Below are 19,434 nucleotides of genomic sequence, written 5' to 3'. Positions count from 1 at the left end.
TTTTGTTCTTACTGGCCATTTTCTTCTTTTATTTTGTTGAGTTTTAGTACCTTAAAACCGACTTAATTATTTTTTTAAAAAACTTGAATTACTTTAAAAATAAGAGGTCTACAAAAAAACCGATTGCATATCTGAATTCTATGAAAAAATTTACATCTACTACTTACTAAAAGAACCGGCTAGCTATAAAAAAAAAAGTTGATACACCTTCTTTGAAAAAATCATAATCGAACAGAATTTTGTAAAAAAAATGTAATACCTATATGATGAAGGAAGATGTCCATCATAACTATTTTCGGTTCGATTCGCCCCATCTCTTTATGCATTCCCCTTTGAACTGGATTTTTCTGGATTATCTATTCCAAAACTTGATAGCGATAAGGTGTTTATACAAGTGCGCCAATGTTTTTTTTTATAAAATTGTTAAAAAATGACATCTGTTTGGTTTTCCTTTGCAATTAAGCTTTTTTTTAGGTACAGGGAAGGTTTTTAACTATTTTGGGAGAGCGTATCTCTACCCTCCCAATTTAAAATCACACCCCCAAATTTTTTTCTGAATATTTCTTATTAAAACTCAGTTAAAAAGTAGAAGGGCGGTTGACTTATCCCCCTCCCACCTTAAGAACACCTAGAGGCTTCTTGGGGGCGTCCGTTGCCCCTAGTCTTTCTTAAAATAAAAGCTATGTCTTCCATTTTTTTCAATTAGGTTTTTGATCACGAATTTCATATGGTAAAAATATTTTTCTTTTTTAATTGTTATCCTAATAAGATAAAAGTTAGGCTTGAAAATTGTTTTAATAGCTATTATTATAAGTTGCATTTTTAGATAAACGTGAGAATTGCGTTCAGAATTGCGTCAGAATTTGCGACATTTGCGTCATTTCAATTTTCAGATTTTTATTACCCGTCATCACCTATATGATCAATTGCGGATTTAACATCTCACGTATAAAATGATAAAAATTCTATTTCCTCCCATGATATTAAAATTCAATCTATAATACAAAGTAGGACGATGTCTGTCTGTCCGTCTGTCCGTCTGACCGTCTGTCCGTCCGTCTGTCCGTCCGTCTGTCTGTCTGTCCCTTAAGATCTCGGTAACCACTGAACCGATCGGATTCTACTCTTCAGGGTATATACCTATTGGTCCTGTGGTGGTTTTAAGCTATTTTCTTGGGGGGTGGGACACCCCCAACCCCCCCAAAAAACAAAAAAATCCCCCCCCCCATTTTTTTTTTTCTTTTTTTTTTTTTTGCAGAAGATTTCCTTGGTCCTTTGTTCAAAAATATTTTTTATTCCAGCATTTATTTTGAATGAAAGAATAGCAACATTCTCTTACTAAAAACAATAAATATTAATTTTTTACGAATTTCGCCTTAATTTTTTTATCACCTCTTGGGGCAAAGCCCCTAGAGGCTAGGGGCGAAGCCGCTAGTGGTAATATAAAATTCAACTATTTCCTTTCCCCCTAGACAAATTTTTAAACATTATTTTAATTGAAATAAAATATTACTTTAAATTAATGCAAATTTCATGGTATTATCCCTAAAATTTTTTAAAAGCGAAGCTTTTCTATAATTAGGGTCGGTCCGTACGTCCGTCCGAGATAGTTAGCTTTTATTGGTTAATTTAGGCATGTTAAAATTGTCCTATCGATTTCAAACTTTGCATGGTGATTCCTGTAGTAGCTAGGTACGACTTAGAAAGCGTAGCAACTCTATAATCGTTACCAGAATGTCCGTACGTCCATTTTAAACATGTTGATTTTTGTACTTTTTTAATAACAATTTTTTATGTGATAAAATCATCCGATCGATCTGATTTTTTGATTACTGATTCCTATTACAATAAGGTACAATATTATGAGCGAAGCATCTCTATAATCAAGTATTAAAAATGTCAGTATGTCCTTAAACAGAATTCTGTATTTAACAAGTTTTGCAACAAATTTACGTGTAATTTTGTCAAACCTTTTATTTTCATATTTTGTATATTCAGTTCTGACACTCAACAAAAGCTATATCGTCTGTCATATCGTTTCAGAGCTTCGCTTTTATGGATGTTGTCATCCTTGTTAAAATAAAGAGTACTTAAAGTACAGTGCAGTTGTTAAATTTGAATATTTAATTTAATATACAGGGTCTTTCAAGAGGAATTGATCTTTTAACGTTAATTTTGCAAAGAAAAACAGCAATTATATAAAATGGCTTATATATTTGGAAAGCATGTAATATAACATTTTTGTCTTAAATATTAAAAAATGCCTTTTTCATTACAAACTAGCAGTCACACCCATTCGATTTGTCCAATTTTTCTTCAAAGCTATACTGAAAGTGTTTTGAAAGGCACCTTGAACTTCGCTTTAGGATATATGGTGTGTAGAGTTTTAATTTTAAAATATTTTCATTCATATTCTAGGATAATCCAGATTTCTTGCTCGTCAGTAATAGGTTCATTAGATCGGTTTTTTCCGAACTTCCGACATGTTTAATGGATGAATAAAAAATTTTATATGGTTGTGGACAGTTTGAAGGATTTTTTAATTTGTATTAGTGAATTTTTGTATTTATTGTTTTAAAAAAAGTCCATTTCTCTTGAAAGACTCTTTATATTTATATACACACACATATATATATGCAAGCCCACTTAATAGTCATAACCCACAAATATGAGATGAATAGGAGTTACAATATTAAAAAACTAGAGTTGGCTCAATATAACTATATCGCTATTGGCTAGTTTTCTATAAGCACAAATCTATTATCTATTTCTCAATAAATCTATTTTCCTCCCCCGCCATTACTATCTAAAAGAAAGAAGTAAATATTTATTAATTTAAATGATTTTAAAAAGATTTTTTTAATTATATTTTTTTCACATTACCATCACCAAAGGGTTAATATGATTAAAATTTTAGTTTTAAAATTTTAACACAAAGGAAGTGTCGCCACAATCGAATTCTTTTAAAATACAGTTTTCTTAGATTTACTCTATTATGAACGAATATTTTTTATTTATGAAATAAGGATTAAATACTTCAATGTAATTCAAATATCTACATGAAGTAAAAAACTTAATTCATTCCATAAACAAATAGAATAAAGGTTCTATGGCTTTGGTCAATGAGAGTTTAATGAGGATTATTGGAGCCCTATGAGATTTAAACACTTTACCATTGGAAGACTCGAGCTCATTTATAGACGTTTATTTCCTATATAGATCTGTCATGGATCTTGATGCAATAAAGCAGGCTGTTTTGTAAATGTTAAAAATTGGAAGATTTCATTAAATAAAAGTAATCGCAAATATACTTAGTAAATGACTTTTTTTTACCTTCTACCTTATAAATGTAATAAAGAGCACCTAGACTTTAAAACAACATTTGACAAATTATTTCTTCACTGATTTTCAAAATAATACGCTCTATTTTTAAAACCTTAAAAAAGCTAAACCTAAAATTTCAAAATCTTCAACTCAAATAAATTCCTAAAACTATATTTTTCACTAGATTTTAGATCTAAAATGAAAAAGTAAAAATATTTTGTGGGAATTTACTTTTTGTGGGGGGAAGGGGTTGACTGTCACCCTCCCCTATTTTAGTTTTTAAAAATTTAGGGTTATATTTTTTTGGGAGGGGGGAGGTAATTTTTTTCTAGGGGTGATTTCTCTGGGGAGGGTAGTGGTACCCTCCCCCAACATAGTTATAAACCTTCCCATGAGAAGCTATCCTATAAAGGAGAACCAAAGTGGTTCAGCATTTGCAAGATCCTTCGGTACATACAAACAAACAGACATTCATTACTTTATTATAAGGATTTTGATATTGATTTGCATTACCTGTTATATTATAGAGGAGATCAAGGGTTTCTTTTCTGTTTGAGCCAACTTTTACACGAGTAGCCATTTCATTCTCTACAAAGTAGAAATCATATAAAATAACAAGTATGACAACATCAATAAAAGCGAAGCTCTGAAACGGTAGGACGAAAGAATATTAACACCTATAGAGTGTTAGACCTGAAACATCAGAATATAAATTTATAACAGTCGAAACAAAATTGTAAGTAAATTTGTTAAAAAACTGCTTAAATACCTGATAATGTTTAAGGACATACTTACATGATAAGTACTTGATTATATCGCTTATAACATTGTACTTTGTTGTCCTAGGAATCAGTATTCCAAAAATCAGATCAATCGGATTATCATATCACTTAAAATTTCAAATTTGTTGTTAAAAAGGTAAAAAATGTTTGAAATGGACGTTAATTTGGCAATACAAATTAAAATTAAAAATCATAAAAGTTACCTTGCTCCAAATAAGAGAATACAAATGCCCCCATGATTGAATATAAAACTACAATTCCACTAAAAAATATAAATTTATTTTAAGCATAATTAATGCGTTTAGTAACGAAGCTACTCTTTAACTTGGTTGATATGTCTGTACGAATGTTGGCTGGCTAAAATAATTATAGATTTCTAAATATCTTGAATGAAATAATTTGAATGACCTAATTTGCTAATTACGTAATATTATGTTTTTAACACTATAGAATTAACTTTAAAATTACTATTAATAAGCAATGTTTAAACTTATTATTGCTGCCCTATAATTATTGTCAATCTTTAAGAAAAAAACTATTTTTAGTAATTGAACCAGAAAAAAGTAAAAAGGTAAATATTCTTTTTATTTAAAGTTTTTCATAATGTCTCCATTCCACTCACGCATCGATGAAACAACACATTTACAAATTTTATTTTAAATAGCATTTCTGTTTTGTAATTTGCTTTGTCTGTCAGTCTATATTGCTCTGAATTTGTTAATTTTTGTATCAATAACAGGGGCCCAGATTGACAAAGAGTTGACCTTAAATGTTTGACAGAAATTAAGAAAACAAAAAAAATTAATATAAAAACTCAAAACTACAAATGAAACACTGACCCTCCCCCATTTTTCTTCTCTCAATTTTCAGTCCTGAAAATAATACATATGTCTAGCACCTGAGGATGGCTTTAACTGTGCAGGGCCCTATCTACTATTTCTTTGGGGCTCTAGGAATTATTACCAAACTAGACCTTTCATAAATTTAAAACTATTGTTTTACGATCTAAAAAACTGCAAAAAAATAATTTAACTTTTTTGTATTATAAATTTATAATTGCTGTGTTTTATGGGCATAATTGACCTTGTTTAGACAATTTTTAGCATTCATTTTCAGGTACATTGCAACAATCTTCCTTCAATCAGAAAAAAAACGAGCAATGAATTTATTTTTATGTGCGTTTTCGTTTGGCCGTGCATTTTTAGACACTAAATTTTCTTAAAAGAAACATTGAAATGAAAAGTTGAAAAAAGTTAACACTTTTATCGCCATTTAGGCATATTTTTTGTTGTTTAAAATGCATCTCTCATATTTTGTATTAAGATTCAAGTATTTGAGAGAATTTAATTTATTATGGAGTAACCTTGATTTTCTTTTATGACTTTACATAAATTGTTTTCAAAATTTATTGACTGAATCAACGTAAAAGAAATAAATCTTTTATCGATTTATTTTTTCACGAAATTAATGATGAAGCATAGAGACCTCCCCCCCCCCCCCCACTCACATTATATTTCTAATTAAAAGGGGAAGAGTAGTTTTTCGTGTTTGAATGTTACTTTAGACTGGGTTAGGTTAGGTTATATTGGGTAAAGGGTAGTCCTTCAGAGTTAGGAAACAGCTGGTATAGGCCCCGCAGTGTTAGGGCTTCCCGAATTAAAAATCAACCATATTTATATATTTAAATTAAGAGAAGATGGGTTTCTGTGATCGCTGGATGCATTAAGGAAAAGCACCATAGCTTACCTAAGACCAACATGTGAGAAGAGATGAGCACAGAAAAGTTTGACATATGCTTTGAATTTAGCAAAGGAGCATCCTGTACTCTCCCCACCCTCCTCAGAACCAGATCTGAACAAAAAGATGTCATAAAAAGTGGTGTTTCATACTGGGAATGGAATCAGATAATAGTTATTTATCCCATCGTTTTTATAGACAGCTTTCAGTGTTTATTGAAATAAAAGAAACTCTAAGACTAAATTTATCATTTTTATTTTAATATTCGAGGAAAATTGTCTATCAATCAATGCTATACATGATTTTTCAGTATGGCTGAGAACAGGTTGTAATCCATTGGATATTTTTTCGGTTTTAAAGCCCTACTTGAAAAATTAAACGTATATTTACTTAAATGTTCAAAGAATGAAAACTTACCATAAAAAGATGAAAATAAAGTAATTTTACCTTTGAGTTTTAACCGCCTTATCATCAGCCATGGCTTAAGATTTATACCCCAGGAGTAATTCATCAAATATTGTAGCACTGTTACATTCTTGCACTCATCATTCTAAAAAAAAATTATTATTAAAAATCTCAATAGTTTATTTAATTTAACAATATCTATGAAATCTACCACTGACTTATTAAGAGTTATCATAGATGGTTAACTTTTTAATGTTCTATGAACGAGCTGTGTATGACAAGTAAACTATTTTAAATGATTTAGGTAAACCTCAGAAATACAGTTATAAAATTACACAGTTAGATGGAATTCGAGTTACAAAGGTTCATTATTTCTAATTGTCTTAGGTTTCACCATTTCTAAAGAAAATTTGAGAAGCCATTTATGCATCAAAATTTAGTATGGAAATTAATTATGCTTTTAGAGTTGCTGTGCTTTCAGTACTATACCTAAGCATTAAAGTAATCCTCGTGCAGACTTGAAATTGATAGGCAATTCTGACATGCCACAATTAACAATTTATATTCTTTATGGATACCGACTTTAAATTTAAAAACTCTCTGCTTTTAAAAACAGTTCAAATATAATACATATTTTAAATTCTAGAACTGTTGTTTTGAAACAACCCAGACAAGTGTCTATACTATTACTCATGGAATTACAAATAAGGATGATTTTACGGAAACTAATCCTTGTCCTTGCATAGAAAATACATGATAATACATGTTTGTTTTGTTTTACACCATGTTCACTGTGCATAGTATTGTCTTGTGTTTATGTATATATAGTATACTGCATTTATTTAATTCAGCAATTGTCCCAGAAGAAATTTTTAAACGTACTGCTAGAAAAAAAATTTAGCAATATAAAAACTAAAAATTTGTCAATGAAAAGCAAAAAAAACTTTTTATAAAACTTTGTCAAAGGAAAATAATTTCAATTCATTTCTAAATGCCATAAAAATGATCTAAAGATTAAATAAGGCTTCAAGAATTAAAACAGAAAAAAATCATATAGTAGCTTCTTATCCAAAAATCTAAATTGAAAAGTGTCTCATAAATTTATATTAGAAATAATGCATGAATCTGTCGCACAGCTGGTCAAAACTCGGCATATGCAGATTTCAAATTTTGCAAGCAAAGGCCAAATTTTGCACGAAAAAAATGTTGTAAATTGAATAAATCAGCAAGATAAATCAGACACCTTTTTATGTAAAATTAAGATGGCCGAAAGTCAAGGTATATTAGTAAACATTTAGCTAACAATTTGCAGGAGAGATTAAAGGTAAAATATTTAAATTTCTTAATTTAAAAAAAAGTATTTTTCACAATAACTTTTAGTTGATATCTATTATGGTATTTCATAAGTGATATTTTCTCAACATGCTATTTTGACAGCAAATTTGCTGGGTATTTACATCAACATTAAACCCAACTGCGATTCTGCAAAAATTACAGCCAGAAATCCATACCTAACAATCAAACTTTATTCGTATAATGTAATTTTTACTACATTTATAATAACAAATACAAAGGGTTTTAGTTTTTTTACCACATTTTGAGTTGGTATAAGAAAGTTTTATTTTGTTTACAGTATTTTTTGCTTAATCCATAATCTCATTGTATAGACAAGAAGAGAGACTAAGTAAATATTAGGAAAACAGACAAATATTCATTGAATTGATCATCAAATGTTCAGACTTTTCAAGTTTTTTTCCTCTACTGTACTGCCTTAATTACCATAATACTTATTGGTATCCTTATATAGAAGTAATAAGATATCTTGTTTAGTGTGTGTGTAGCGAATGATCTAGCTAACCGCAAAACTTTTATGGTTCTTCTTTGCAGTGTAGGTCCAGTAAAAGTAATATTCTTACCCCCCACTCTCTCTAATATAATTTGAAAATAAGAAGGAGGGAAGGGGGGGGGGGTAGTTTTTTTCCTATCCCTAAACCCTTTACCCAGTAGCCAACATAACCTAATTTATTTAACTTGATCAAAAGTTATTGACAAATAAACGAAAAACAATCCCAGACCCTCATGTTCCATCAATTTCAAAATAATGAGGGGGGGGGGGAGTTGTAAAGAAGTTGCTATTAAGAAGGTACTTTATGCGATAGCACCTGCAAAAAAGAACACCTACAATAAAAAGTAAAATGTCCGAATATCTGTCTCTTTTCCTAGTAAACATAAAGGCCTACTCAATTATTTTCATGCCGTCAGCAATTTTACACATATCTTATCTAGGGGTTCAGGGATGGGCAATTGGTAGATAAATTAATCTTCCTTCAAAGATTTTTAAATACAAGAGAAAGAAAAAGCTAAATTTTTTAATATGATGAAGAATGATAAATCTTCCATTGTCCTCGCCCTGTATCCCTGAAGCTAACAACAAACATGATAAAGACTGGTATTGTATTATTAGAAGCAAAGCTACTCTATAACCTGACCCTATATCATCCTATACTAATTTAATAGCCTAGCTGTGCACCTTAACCTTTCAGTGTTTTGTATTCGTAGGTGAAGGGACATACAATAGACTAAACCATCCAAAAACTTAGATCTAAAGATAAAAACAATCCATGTGAGGTTTCCTTAAAATAAAGAAGTAACTCGATTCCGTAGTTATAGAACCTTCAGACAAAAAAAAACTTATTACTTTATATAACATGCTACTGCAATCATTCCTAAAGTAGATGTTTGTCAAGTAAGATTTCGTAAACTGTCTAACAGTATTTGTATACAATGGAAGCAGGTGTTGGACCATTCAACCTGAGGAAAATACATGTATTCTACTAACTAATGGGAAGTCAACCCTTCTAGCTCTCCCATAAACGCGAAGCAAATAGAATTAATTAAAATGAAAATTTCTATCTTTTTTTGTTCTACTCTTAATTGCGATATTTTTTACTAATTTAAAACTGCATTTAATTACAATTAATTACAGGAATTAAAATTAATATCAAAAGTTAAATATTAATGAAGCAATAAGATACCTTGAGATGCACTATTTGGTCTGTCAAATCTTTTTATGTAAAACAATGAAGGTAGATTCAGTTAGGTACATGATAGGAAAACTGTGAATTAGGAGAGGTTGGGTAATCAGTTTTGTATAGGAAATAAAGATTATTATATATATTTTAATTTGGACTTTTGGTTCTCATTAGCATTTATAATTTAATGATTATCAAAATAAGTATTTAGTTTTTTATTTTGCTGTTGGGGAAAATTATTTAGTATTAACAAACTAAATTAATAAAAATTTTGCATCATAAAAATACATCTTTTAAAATGAAATGTATTACTCAATTTAGGCTAAGAGATACAATTGGTTTCACTAAATTAGGATGATATTGAATTAGATCTTCAAGTTACCATACCTTATTCAGAGATATCTATTCTTGAACCTATACCTGATTCATTTTAGCATATATTCTAAATTCTTTTATCTAGTGTTTGCAAATATATGGTAATCAACAACTTATTTTTTACAGACTGTAAACTTCTTTAATTGTTTTTATCATAAAATGTTTTTACAACTACTTTGGTATATTTTTGGATAATGAAGTAGCCGATTATTTGTAACTTAATTCTCAAACATGTTAAATATAATAAAAAGTAAAAATCAAATTGAATACAGGTAATTATAAATCACTGAAAATGTCATTTTTGTTAAAAAAGCCAACTGGCACATTCTTAGCCCACTTGCATTTTGAAGAAAAAACATTTCTGTGGAAGGGATTTACTTGCAACCTCCCCCCTCTTATCTGCCCAATAATCTAAAACCTTCATGTGGAATTTTCTCTGAAATTTTCGAATCTTTCGGTTTATCCGTTTAAGAGATCTTGGCATACATACAGAATCATAATAATTAGCAGTAATGCTCATAATTATGACAAAAATCATTTTTTTTAATAGGAAAAAATGCTTTGGAACTAACACACAAAGCGAAACTATAAACGAAAAAAAACCTACAAATATTTATCGAAAAAAAGTGCTTACTTTATCCATGATCTATTCTCTGCATTCTTCACTTGTTTGTCTCCTCTAACATCCAACAGACAACCGGATGCTATTAAAATTAGCTTTTATAGCTCAACATATAATTTGAATTTTCATAAAAAAAATAATTCTAAAATTGAATAATCACTCTAAATGAGATGTTATAACTTGTAGCTTTAATGCCAAATCAATTTTCTACATTTTATAGACTTTCTGTGATAATTCTGAAATAAAAAAAATATTTTGTGAGAGTGAAAGTTACCAAAACTTAATAAAGCAAGGGTTGAAATAAATTTTCGCAATTCCGAACATTTAAAGCTTTTTGATTAAAAATTTGATTTTATTAGAGGCTATTTAGAGAAGTTATGATGACGTTTTTGAAGTTTCTAATCTTAACTGTCTTATAATCTAAGAAAGGGGGCGTCATACAAACTAAATAGAAAAGTACCAAAGTATAAAACTGAGTAATATGCTATAGAAAATGGATTAGTTTTGTATGCTAATAATAATTGTCTCTGTATCATTTTAAGGGATGCCTGGTAGATATAAGCCATTATCTTTCTTCTGATAAAATTTATAATCACAGCATAGCTGCTCTAAACATAGAGTCTGTCCGTTTTCCCATATTATGTCCCAATGATTGCTTGGAAAGGTTGAGGTACCTTTCATTAAAGTAGTTAAAGACCTTCCATGGACCTATAAAAAGCTTCACTTTAAAGGAGAATCATATTGGTTTAACGGTTTGCGAGACCTTTCTCTACACACACTTACACAGAGATACTAACACCCTGTTACTTTTAATAAAAAAAACTTTTCGACTTTATTGAAAGAACTCCTTAATCTTATACTTATGATGTCACAGTTTAAATTTGAATTTGAGAAAATGTGTATCTCAGTGTAAATATTTACATATAACAAACTTTTACATGGCGGCGAAGCTTTTGGCAAAAGTACTGCTTTAGAACTTTTAAAATTGTGAACGGTTTTTGCGTGCTGTCATGGAGGAGTATTAGAGATGTTAGAAATAATACTTGTTTCAAATAACATTGATAGTAGGAGTAAGGCACAAATAATTACCCAAGAGCTAAGGCTTCCAAGCAATGACAAACACTCAGGGCCTAATACAAGGTCTAGTATTTTATATGAAAAACTAGCGTCAGCACCCCTGGCATCTAGGCGCTCTATATTCGAAGGGATATGGGAGAGCAGTAAAATAGCCTAAAACCATACCTAGACTTATTTTTACAAAATAAAATAGCCTAAAACCATCTTATGACATTTAAAAAGCTTCACTGTAAAGGAAAACCATATCAGTTCAGCGATTAGCGAGATTCTTCGCTACAGACAAAAAAAGCTTATTACTTTATATTATAGGATAACACATAAGAAATATAACTTATAGAAAAAGTAATATAAAATTATATAAAATTAACTTGATTGACATTCATTAAAATTGAATTTTGCTTGAAGGAAATGCTTTGTATTTGTCTTGTGATTGTATTTAAACTAATATAAAAAAGCCTCTAAATGCTGGAACGCAGAATATAAAATGTTAAATTTAAGTACGTTTGATTTTAGAATGATGTTTGATTTCATAATTATTTTTAGTGCCAGCATAATATCCAAAGGCCGTGATTCAGCATATTAATTCTATTTGAAATTGCTGAAAATTTGGAGATTTTTATGGCGTAATGTTGGGATAGAATTTTTTGTGCTTTAACTAAAGGGTACTGTGTAAGAAGGGGGAGGGGGGATAAGAAAGAAGTGGGTTGTGAGAAAATTAACACTTGTTCGTCATAATCCTAGTCCCATGTCCCTAGTATTATCTAGATATTTTAAAGCCATGAATATCTTTGAACAGTAAACGTAATTTTTGTTTAAATTGGCTACAAAATCATAAATTCGATTTTTTTTGAATTATATGTTTATTAATCTAAAAGAACTCAGGTAATTTTGATGTTTTTACTTTTTTTTTTTTATTGGGAAAGTCTAGATTTCCCGTTGTTTATTTATGTTTTAGGGACAAATCTAAGTTTCTCTACAAAAATAAAATTGATACAAATACACAAAAAAAAAAAGAAAAAATGCTCGCTTCCTCTCTCTCTTTCTCCTTCTCTCTTTCGTTATTCTTCTCTCTCTCTCTCTCTCTAATCAACCTTGAACTGAATTAATTATTAGCTCAGTTGCTCTATAACTAGGATTTGCCGTGCGTACTTTATCTAGCATGTATGCATATATAATATAAGCATCTGATTTTTTGTGTAAATTGTTAATTGACAATGTAAGTCCGACTAAATAGCTTAAAAAATAACATTCCAACGCAAGTTTATCATTATAATTGCATTTATATATTTATGTTTGTGCGCTGCGCTGCGCTACTTAACAATATTAATGATCTTGTTATATTCTTCAAAAATAGAAAAAAATTAGTCTATATTTTGCAAGAATTAGTAAAATTCAAAAAAAGCTAAATTGATTTACATTAATTACATTAATAGGCCAAATCTAATTAACTAGGCTAGCGTGGAGTATAACCTGTCATGGGGCAAAACATTATTTGAAACAGTTTTTAACGATGTTCTAAACGTTAACAATTTTCCATTGCTTCTTTCTTAAACGTCTAAAACAACGTTAAAAAACGGTTTTTAAAAAGTTTGTTGGGTGCTGACTGTTTTTGCCCCCAAGACTGTTTATATTTTGTATTTAATTGTATCTGTTAATCATATTGAATTTTAGTTTAATTAAATAAGTGGATATAGTTATGATTGAAGGTTATTTAGTCTGTATTCTATTTCTAAAAGTACAAAACTTGTTTAACACTATGTTGCTGTACCAGCATTAAGGTATATAAGATGGAAAGAATTTTAATGTTAGAGGTAGATTTGAAATCAGCATCAAATTTTAAGGATTTAAAACAAATTTTTTTTGTATAATTCTTTATCTAGAAGCGCAAATACAATTTAAGTTAACTAATTTTGACATCTGTGATTGGATGATTTAAAACTATCTGCGCTCTGATTGGAGAAGCTTAAGTGTACACCATTCAACCAATTAGAGCGCAGGTAGTTTTCAATCCACCTATCACGGATGTCAAAATTAATTAACTTAAATTGTATTTCAATTATCATTAAAGTTTATTTTGTTGTGTAGGTTCATATTGAACTCTAAATCTTAATTTTAAATTTATTTATGTTTTAGGTCCAAATAAGATAAAGTTCAAAAGACCAAAGCACAATATTAAATTGTTATCTAAAAGTTTTAGTTTAAGTATCTAGAAAGTGCAATGTAATATTTCTTTCTTAACATATTTGCAAATAAAATTTTATTGTCTTTTTTGCAGGAGGGCATATGTTAAATAAAGGTTAGTGGGCCTAAATATTTTTACAAGTTCAAGTTTTTAGTAACATGCAACTCTACAAAAGGAGAATGTCTGTCGTCAGTCATTAGGCAAATCCGTCAAAGATACTTAAAAATTATTGTATTGTCCAATTTTATTAATGTTTACCCTTAAATTTTAAGAGATAGCTGACTTCAATGTCTTATTTAATGAAAAAGTGTTTTTACAGAGCATAATTTTGATTATTTTTTGTAAATAGATAACAATTTATTTATGCTTATCTTAGCTTAAAAGTTAAATGTTACTATCTTATTGCTGCGCTACTTATGTACATAAATGCACTTGTTAAAAATGAATCCCCATGCATTCACCTGTCCTACAATATATTCTTTACAAATATATAAATTAACCAGAGAACAAATTAAAATGTTGTTTTACACATTAAAATTGAAGTTTATGTATTATTTTTTGCCTTTCTTTAACATCAAACAGATAAGTAAAAAATCGTTTGAAAAAGTTGTAAAAACAAATGACTAAAGCTTAAAAATGTGGTCTAAACTGGCGGCTAGCATATAATTTTTAAACTCGAAGAGAAAGGGTACAGGGGACTGAAAAATAGCAAAAAACATGCCTAAACGTTTACCTAAAATTAAAATAGCCTCAAACCAACCCTTGACCAATATATAGACCAAATTTTTACAATAAAAAAACTTACTACTTTAAAAAAGTTGCCACTCTTTTTAAAACTATCCCTTGACTGAAAGAAAAAATGTTAATGTCTTATTATGGTAAAACTTCGCTTATAATATAACCTTACTTTGTTATAATAATTTTATAAGTAGCTGCACTCATTATGACTAGTTACACTACAAATATATATTTCCATCCTTGTTTTGCTTAATTTCCAATTATAAGAAAAATAAAAAAAATTGCTTCAAACTTATTAAGGTATTAACTTGATATGTATTATACATACCTAGAGCCAATATTTTGTCATCACTTTATTTGGTGCTAAGAAATGCGGGAACATAATTTTATTTTATTTGATGTTCCATACTGCAAGAATGCATACACTAATATTTATGGTGTCCACTCAAAAGAGTTAAATGTCATATTTTTGAGATAATTTAAACTTTTAAAAATGATTGTTTTGCTGTTTTTTTCTTTTAATTTTACAAGATTTTGATAATTGTTTAAAAGGATTTAAGAGGGTTTTGATAGGAAACAAACCATTGTAATTAAAACTGTCCTATTCATTTTTATGTTTATTTTGCTAGAGATAACAAAGCAAGGAATTTATAAAACTAGCAGCAACGAACCTAGAAGCATCTAGGGGCAATCAATGTGGGAGACACCCTCTCCCAAAATAATTAAAACCTACCCTGGACCTATAAGAAGCTTCATTGTACCATATCGGTTCAGCGATTAGCGAGATCCTTTGCAAGCAACAGATAAAAAAGCTTACTATTTTATATAAGAGCATGTAAAGATAGCTATCATTTGTTTATAGCCAAAAAACTTTTTCTTTGGTTTGTAGAAAATTCTTTAATGTAAAATATAATGCTTTTTACTAATATTAACAATATTAAATAAACACTTTGTCTTTAATTGAGTGAGAAATTTTGATGAAATACAAGCTCAATAGACATTCAATGACCCGTGTCATATAATAATTATACATTTGAAATGCAGGTAATTGAAATTGAAAAATAAATATGATAAATAAACTGTTTTGGTTAAAAAAAATGATTGTTTTAAGTGGAAAAAGATTGATCTCAAGCCAAACCTAAGCAACTTACTTTTGTTACAACTTTTGATTAAATAACCCCTTTCATCCTCAAAAGTATCAATCTATTATTCTGATGACGTTAAAAATAGTTCCTACTGCTATGTCGGGTTCGCGACATAAAAAGTTGGAGTAGGGGGAATGCATTGACGCAAAGCAGGCGCAACTCATTACCATTCACATTTATTAATTCTTGACAAATGTCGTGTTATCAAAGTGTTGGGGTGTTTTGACCATATAACCATGCATACCACTATGCAAGATTTATTTCAAAGATAATTATAATGCATCTCTGCTATTAATATTTGATATGATTTTCCTTGTTTGAAATTTTAAAATTATTAATTTATGTATTTTTATACAAAGTCTGAGAGGAAAGGGAAACTTTTTAGTTAAGGGCAAAATAAATTTTCTATTTTCTCCATAAAATCCGCAGGAGACCGAACATTAAACAAAATTTTCTCCAGTTTATGGCGGGATTAATTACAGAATTAAAATCTTTTCCCCTTGTCATAGAAACGTCATAGTAATGGATGTAGAATATACGTTGATATTATGACAGGGGTAAAATTGTCATCAATTTAGGTTGATAACATGGAACTCGTTTATTGGTCAGTTTGTGCATCCATTAGGAGAGTATGGGGTTGGGTTAAAACTTAAAAGGTCAATAATCTTTCTTTTGTGACTTTTTAAAAATAAAAATTTAAATTAAGGCCTGAAAACAAATGCAAATGCTAGATCATGTGAAAACAAGGATGATGATTTCCTTAAAAGCGAAGCTCTAAAACAGAAGGACAAACGAACATTAACACATTTGTTCCATAACTGATTAAATACAGGATACTGTAATAGAAATCAGTATTCCAAAAATCAGATCAATCAGATAATTATAAAATTTTTTTGTTAAAGTAAAAAATCAACATGTTTACAATGGACTTACAGGCATTCTGGTAACGATTATAGAGTTGCTACGCTTTCTAAATCGTACCTAACTACTACAGGAATCACCAGATCGCCATACAAAGTTTGAAATCGATAGGACAAATCTAACATTCTAAATTAACAAAAAAAATAGAACTATCCGTTCTGGACGTTCTGACGGACCAACCCTAATTATAGAGAAGCTTCGCTTTTTAAAAAAGAATGAACTTGACGAAAGGATGAGATTGAAATTTGAGAAGTAAAAAAAAGAATAGAGATACAACAGATATTTAGAGATCAATTTGATTACCTGCATTTTTTACATTCTTTTTTTTCTTTTTCCTTTCCTTTTCAAGTCAAAACAATGATCATTTTCACAGGAAAGAGGGGACATTGGGCTGTTTATAAAAATAATACCCAAATTTTTATTATATCGTTTTCTTAATTGTTGGCTCACCAACTTTAAATGAATTTTGATTGGTTGGTTCATTAAGTTGAGAGTCCAAACGTTTCAGTCATTAAATGTAATCAACTTATTAGCCATTGTCTTATCCCTTTAGATCCATATCAATTTTCATGACTTTTAGTTTTTAAACAAGGACAATTTAGTTCATAAAAAGCACAGGAACAATAAGCAAAGAATAATTTAGATTTAAGTAAGAAAATTTTATGAAGTAAGAAAATCAAATGTAGATTTAAATGAAAACCTATTGAGCATGAAAAAAACATAAATAAATTGTTAAACCCAAGGGTAAAAAAATCTTAATGTTTTCAAAAACATTGAAAGAAACTATTTCTGAACTGAAAAACATTGAGAAAAAAAAATCCTCCTTTCCAATAATGTTAATATTAATCTTTCTAGTGCTCCGTGTAAAAATGGCAATTTTTTTTAATTAAAAATTAAAAAGCAAACTAACTAATATATTATAATTAAATTAAAAGAGACTAAAAAGTAAAAGGAATGCAACGTTAATCTCCCGAACATTAACGAAAGACAGACAGACCGAAAAAAGTTAATACAGAGTTGAACCTTTTTAAAAAGGAAGTCTCATACACGGATGAAATAAATATTTAATAGCGCAAATAAGATAAATGTTTAAATAAAATACCTACACTATTTAAATCAAACAGGTAGAATTACGTCCAATATTACCGAATATCGTTTATGAAAGAAAATTATAATTATTTATTGTATCGTATTATAGTCAGCTTTCCGCAAATATGAAATAAGAAATTATAAGATTAAAACCAGCTTTGTTGGCACCGAGGGGCCGAAGGCCCGGTGCAGAAAAACTGTTATGAATCTTAATATTCGTCGAAAATTTTCTCTAATACGATGCTATACTTAATTTTTCAGTATGACTGAGAACCAGTTCTAATCCAGCCGATATTATAAGGTAAAAATTTTCTTTTACTTTATACAGTTTACTGTTCTTTGGTAATTACTGATGTTACTCTAATTTTGGACAAAATAGTCCTTGATTCAATATATTAACAAACATATCAATATTTAATGATATTTTTGCTAAAAAGCACATTTTTAGGGGAGAAAAAAAGTCATAAAATTGACTAAAATGTAGCGTTTGAGAGTTGACCTAGGTGTATATTTACCCATTTACAACATTAACATTAGTTTTACTACTCAACAATAAAAACTCATGTCAGACCTTGCAAGGGACATTCCAGGGCTTTTTTTAATGATATCTCTAACCCTGCAATTACAAAATATTAAAGCTATTCAAAGCGATGTGTTTAATCACGTGCATTTCATTCAAAATTGATATTATAAGTTAATGGATTATGACATCATCATTCGAAAGCTTTTAAGTTCTATTTTCTAAAATACAAATACCTTTTCTGAGCAATTAATGGTTTAAAGCTTCATGAAATAGTAAATTACAAGAAAAAAATCTAATTCAATTTATTTTCAAAGTATATGTATATATTTAATTTAAGAAATTTTTTTTTAACTAATTATTGTAATGAGTGTCCTAATGTATTTGTAAACTAAGTAATAGCCACTCTTTAAACATTCATTTGTTAAACATTTGACTATAACAAGTAAAATAATAATCATAGCATGGAAGCTTTTTAAGCTTAAATCGAAAACAAGTATTTATTACAAACGCAGAAAAAATATTCTTCATTGACAACAGTATATAAATAATTTAACTATATAAACAATAACGAAAATGGTCTTAGATGCGTAGATTTAACATGAATGAGAACATTTGGTACATTCTTGTTGTCCTCTCCTCCCTGAAAATTGAAAATGGGATAAAAAGGGTTTTAATGTGCAATCTATTAAAAGTACAGAATAATATATATATATTTTGTCATCAGGGTTTTAATTTAAAAAAAAGGATTGTTATACCTAAAGATACACTAACACTAATATACTCTAATAGCTTGGACTCTTAAGGTACTCAAATTTCATTTACTTTAATAGCAGTATACAGCATTTTGTAGTCAGTGAGGAAATCGGATACTTATATAGATGATACGCATGTAAAAACTGTAGACAACATTCTCTTATCTTGTCCGCATATAATTTCAAATACCTTTTACTTTTTTTTAATTTGTAAAATTTTTCACAACAAACTTTAAATTAGAATTATCTTTGGTATGTGTTGAGAAATTGTCTTGTCTGTCCTAATCTGGCAAAAAATCCGAAATATAAAAAAGACATTTGTTCTTATTCACAGCAATCGATACTACTTAGATATTGCACCAGATTTTCATGTACTCTAAAAGTGATACTCGCAGCTGGCTGAAAAAATGATCCCTCAATCCACCCCCTTTACCCCATCCTCCCCCCACCTTCTGGATGAACAACATGACTAATAAATAAAGTTCATATTACTATGCTATATATTTACTAAAAAATTTCCCCTTTTATAATATCCACGTCTAATCCTATATCCATTTTTAAAGCAGTTACCAATGTGAAAGGATTTCATTTTATTGGTGTACAGTACATTTTTAGTTTAAAGAGCTTATAATACCAAGTAATATGAGAATACCGTGACTTTGACTTGTATTTCCTTTAAAAAAAATCACATCTTTTTTTAACCACTTTCACATTCTTAAAACAGACATTC

At 29.1% G+C, this 19,434-nt stretch overlaps 1 protein-coding gene across 1 annotated transcript in view; it reads right to left on the bottom strand.

Annotated features, from left to right (window-relative positions):
- Nucleotides 1–10,509, bottom strand: part of LOC145314830 (uncharacterized) — a 47,573-nt gene extending 37,064 nt beyond the window's left edge. Inside the window, exons 1-5 of the mRNA XM_080154910.1 lie at nt 10,290–10,509; nt 6,291–6,393; nt 5,853–5,957; nt 4,310–4,368; nt 3,838–3,912 (exon numbers count right to left, since the gene is read on the bottom strand). Of these exons, the coding sequence (XP_080011036.1) occupies nt 3,838–3,912; nt 4,310–4,368; nt 5,853–5,957; nt 6,291–6,322 (271 nt within the window). The 5' untranslated portion in view covers nt 6,323–6,393; nt 10,290–10,509. The remainder of the gene's footprint in view (nt 1–3,837; nt 3,913–4,309; nt 4,369–5,852; nt 5,958–6,290; nt 6,394–10,289) is intronic.
- Nucleotides 10,510–19,434: the final 8,925 nt, after the last annotated feature.

The sequence above is a fragment of the Acartia tonsa genome, chromosome 3, assembly GCF_053477335.1.
Source record: "Acartia tonsa isolate MP-2025a chromosome 3, ASM5347733v1, whole genome shotgun sequence".
Classification (NCBI taxonomy): Eukaryota; Metazoa; Arthropoda; class Copepoda; order Calanoida; family Acartiidae; genus Acartia; species Acartia tonsa.
This window is presented reverse-complemented; position numbering and strand designations above follow the sequence as displayed.